General features: G+C 60.3%; 1 protein-coding gene across 1 annotated transcript; it reads left to right on the plus strand.

The window, feature by feature from the left end:
- Window positions 1-85: 85 nt before the first annotated feature.
- Window positions 86-4,412, plus strand: MNEG_10156 (hypothetical protein; the record flags this gene model as incomplete). Its single annotated transcript, XM_014041370.1, has 14 exons — window positions 86-214; window positions 462-574; window positions 847-943; window positions 1,338-1,438; window positions 1,781-1,915; window positions 2,106-2,132; window positions 2,335-2,356; window positions 2,581-2,650; window positions 2,923-3,026; window positions 3,379-3,447; window positions 3,719-3,807; window positions 3,977-4,040; window positions 4,195-4,230; window positions 4,398-4,412. 14 exons carry the CDS (start codon window positions 86-88, stop codon window positions 4,410-4,412), a joined length of 1,071 nt encoding a protein of 356 aa, XP_013896824.1.
- Between the last annotated feature and the right edge of the window lie 113 nt (window positions 4,413-4,525).

Genomic DNA, 4,525 nt, shown 5'->3' on the forward strand with positions numbered 1-4,525 from the left:
CCCACCTCCACCCCCTTGCCCCCCAAAATGCACCCCAAGGATCCGCCCCTGGTGGGCATTCATCGCCCTGGCCGTGCTGGCAACCATGATCTGCGAGCCCGCCTTCCTGGCCTTCGCCCCCAACCTCGGATTCTTCCCCGTAAACAGCCCCGACACCATCATCACCTCGCTGCTCATAGTGGCCTATGCCCTGGACATCTGCCTGAACTTCTTCGTGAGCGGGGGGGTGAAGTTGACGGAGAAAGGGGGGGATGGCACCAGTGCAGGGTGATTGGGCAGAGGGCGCAAACAGGGAACATTTGGAGGCGCTCTGGGTTGCTGGGCGCGTGCAACCACGTGTTGCGGATGCTCGGTGTCAAGCACAGCGTGCGTACGCCACATCGTGAGCGATGCACGCTTGCAGTGGCGATGCAGGCGACCCCAACCGACGGCACCCGCCGATAAACCGCCCTGAATTGCAGGTGGCGTATTATGACGAGGACGGGACCCTTGTAACAAACCCCCGGGCCATCGCTCGGCACTATGCGGAGTGGCAGCTGTGGGTCGATCTGATCACCACGATCCCCTTTGACTGGTGCGGCCTGGCGCTGCGCGGCGCGGCGGCGCGTGCTGTCAGGTCACAGCCCGTTTTAAATGCAGTAGAAGCACATTGCTGTCGGCACTGGCAGCGTGAAAAGATGCCGCTCCCGCCGGATGGGCCGGGTGCTGGCAGGGTGGCCTTTGTAAGTGTTGATGGGAGGCGGATTTTCAGTGGCTGCATTGCGGTCTGCCTACCGTCTCAACTGTGCAATCGATGCCCCACTCAGTCCATGTCCTCGTACCCTGTCAACCCCGCCTCGTCCCAAGGATTGTGCTGGGCCTGAGGCACGAGTCTACAGTAGCAACTCGCTACGTCAGCCTGCTGCGCCTGCTGCGCATCGGGCGCGCCTACCGCCTCAATAAGGTGCGCTTGCATATGACTTTTTGTGCTTGTGTCGTGAGCATTTTGGTGTGAATTTGTCCCTGTTCATTCGCATGCATATGTGCGTGTATGTGTTCGTGTACGTGCTGCTTGTTTGTGTGCGCGCGCGCGTGTGTGAATGCGTGCATGCGTGTGCTCGTATGTGCATGTGCGCTTGCATGCACATGCATGCGTGCGCAAGGTGTTGGGGTCGAATGCACGGGACAAAGCATTTCGGAAGACATAGAAGTAAGCGCCCCTCCTTGACCCCAGCGCCACTGCGACCACCCGGGCTCGCCCATGGCGCCGGAGGCTGCCTTCGCCCGCGCTTTGCACCTGCCGCTCCACTGACGGTCCCTGACGAACTCTTCCCTGCGCTCACCGATGACCCATGCAGTGGGCCCTGTTCCTCACCAACAACACCAGCCTCAGCTTGTTTTGGCTGACCATGCTGCGCAACGGCCTCGTGCTGTTCTACTGCACACACATCGGTGCCTGGTGAGGGGCACTGCCTGCTGGCTCAGATGAGGAGAGAGGAGGTGGCAGCGCGGAGTGATCAGACATTGCTACATCAAGCAGCTGGATGTGGGCAGCCGTGTAGCATGTCCGCGAGCAGAGGTGGCCGCCAGGGCATGTGCTTCAACACCCATTGGCTTGAGCGACAACTGTGCTGCGCAAACCCACCAGCCTCACCACCAGCAACTCACCATGCCTCTGCGCTAGGGCAGTGCAGACGCTCTGCCCTCGCCAACCTCCGGTGGCCTTGGCTCATGCGTGACACGCTTCCCTCACACCAGCCTACCGGCTTGCCTTGCCCCGCTCTGCGGCCTGCCCGCGCAGCGTCTTCTTCTACCTTGCTCGCCAGACCGAGGGCTCTGTGGTGCTGTGGCTGACGCCCGCGCACGACGCCGTCACCGGGGCGGGCGGCATGCCCGACGCGTCGCCGTTTGGCAAGTACATCTTCTCCCTCTACTGGTGAGCCAGCTCTGGCGGCCGACTGAGATGTCAGATGGTCGTGATCAGGTGCCATCGTGCGGCGAGGCGCGTGGTCCTTGTGTGAGAGCTGCGCCAAGGATGCTGGCACCACACAAAGCTGGTGGTGGGGGCCTTCTCGGACACCCCAATGTACTAGTCTGATTCATCTTGTGCGCCCCACACCTCCCAGGTCCGTAGTCACCTTTGCCACGGTCGGGTGAGTTGCATGTGCGCTGGTTGTAAACAAAGCACTTCCTGCTGTGTGGGCAAGATAAGAATTTGCCCACGCTGGACTGCGCGCATGCTCACGCCCGTTGGTAGATGACACACAGTCTCTTATGAGCAGTGGTTGGCCAATCTCGGTGCGTTGTTTTTGACCCACCTGGCTCGCCTTGCCCTGTCTTCACACGCTCTCAAAGGTACGGCGACATTCACGCTCAGGTGGGCCCACTGCAACTGATGCAATCTCATTCCCCCAGCGATCAGAAACAGCAGGCAGTTGACTACACCTCGCCCCTTGTCCTGTACTTGGGCGCTGTCAGCGCTAGTCTGCTGCTTAGGTCCTCATCACCCTTCCTCCTGTCAGAGTCACTGTTTGTACGCTTGACACGCACGCACATAAAAAACCCGCAAGAACCCGTCCATGACACTCCTTGCGTGTGCAGACAGTCGAGGAGGCCGCCTTTGTCACGTTTTACATCTACCTCAACGTTTTCGTCGGCGCCTACATCATAGGTGAGCCCAGCGCCACTCAATGGTCCATGAGCAGGGGCTGCATACTTCCTCTGCTGTTTCGCGCGGTTGGCTAATTTAGCGTGGCGAAGGCCTCTGGAAGAGAACTGATGATCAAAGCAGGGCCGGGTCCCAGCAACCGTTTGTCTGCGAGGGTTTGCACGATCACAAAACCTCGCTTTTCGGCTCACCTGGGTGCCACCTGTAACACCTGAGCCACCTCATCATAAAGCGGCCTTGCGGGCACTCCTCGACTCCTGCCTGGACCCTTCCAGGCACGGTCACCCTGCTGGTGACGCGCGCCGACGAGGAGACAGGGCGGTACAGGTCTGAGCTGGCAGTTCTGGAGCAGTACGGTGCCACGCACCGCATCCCGAAGGTGCGAGGCAGATGATGTCACCAATGCCAACATGCCCTGCCTGTCACACCTGACAGCATGCCTCCTCGCCTGCAAATCATGAATGGGAGCAAAGCAGGACTGAGGCCCACATTGCCTCAAGGAAGTGCTTTGCCTTCAGGTGTCGGCCCCTCTGCTGTACGCGGTTCGTTGCTGATGTGCGTATTTCGGCCACACCTGCTCTCACTTTACCGTATGCACAGCCCCAGCTGTTAAGTCCCCCCCCCCCACGGGGAAACCCTTCCACCCATCCCCCTTTTCACTGCCAACAACCCCACCATACGGCAACTCCCACCGCACTACTTCTCATTTCCACCTCACCCCTTCCCCACAGGATATGCTGTCCGCAATGCGGGGCCACCTGCGCCTGCACCACAGTGCCCAGGAGGCCACCGATGAGCGGGTGGGCCTGCACGCCACTACACGCCTGCCCCGCCAGCGACCCGTCTGAAACCAGAGCGCTGTCATCAGCCTGCCAAGGACGGCCGACGACATGAGCCAGCACGCGTAAAAATAGCACTTGCCTGCATGCTTCCGCATGCATGATGCCCGCCGCAATTCCGCTGGCTGCTGCCTTCTTCTGTGGCCCAGTGTGCATTTGTGTTCGGGCAGCGGCCTGCGCCCAGCTTAAACACGTGCGGGACTTCTCATCGCAACTCACCCGTTGGCCGCAGGTGCTGGCTGTGCTGCCGTCTGCAATGCGGCACAGGGTGCTGGGTTACATGTACAGCGGCGTGCTGGCAGACTCATGGCTGCTGGAGGGGTGAGCCCTGACCCCCACACGCGTGGGATGCGTGACTGAGGGCAAGCTATCAGATCTTATTTGACAGTACAACCACATGCCATTGCACGGCTCTGACGGAGCCAGATCTTATTCGATCTGGTTTTGTCAATCACGTTATGCACGTATTCCATTGACTTGTCTCCTGCAGGGTCCACCAGAAGTTCCTTGACACCTTGCTGGGGTCAGCAAAGATGGAGTATGTCATGCCCAAGGTTTGGTTGCCTTGGCATACAGGCACTCCTGTCACCCCTGGGCTCGACCGGTGGTCTTGCCCCTGCCCTTCAACCTCCCACTCGTGTGCACGTGCACGCATGCTGCACCCTGACACGCAAAGACCCTCACCCCTGACCCTGCCGCTCCCTTCAGGTCGAGATTGTTAGCGAGGGTGATCTGGTGAATGAGGTGAGCGATTATGGCATTCAAGTCCCTGCACGCAACCTCTCCCTGTTGAGAGTCCTGGTCATAACCCTCAACCAGTGGTTGACGACGTGATGCAACCTGCCCAACATGCGGGTGTAGGTTTGCAGCAGCACCTGCCCCCCGCCCCTCGCCCTCCGCCCCCCGCACAGTTGCGCGCGCCGTGACACCTGGATCGAATCGCGTTGTCACCCGACCCCCGCGCATGCAACCCGACACCTCTTTCTTCTGAGCAGCAACCAGCGATCAAACTAAGCTGCCTGTCTGGCGCCTAACCGCC

This window comes from Monoraphidium neglectum, assembly GCF_000611645.1.
Source record: "Monoraphidium neglectum strain SAG 48.87 unplaced genomic scaffold scaffold02203, whole genome shotgun sequence".
Lineage (NCBI taxonomy): Eukaryota > Viridiplantae > Chlorophyta > Chlorophyceae > Sphaeropleales > Selenastraceae > Monoraphidium > Monoraphidium neglectum.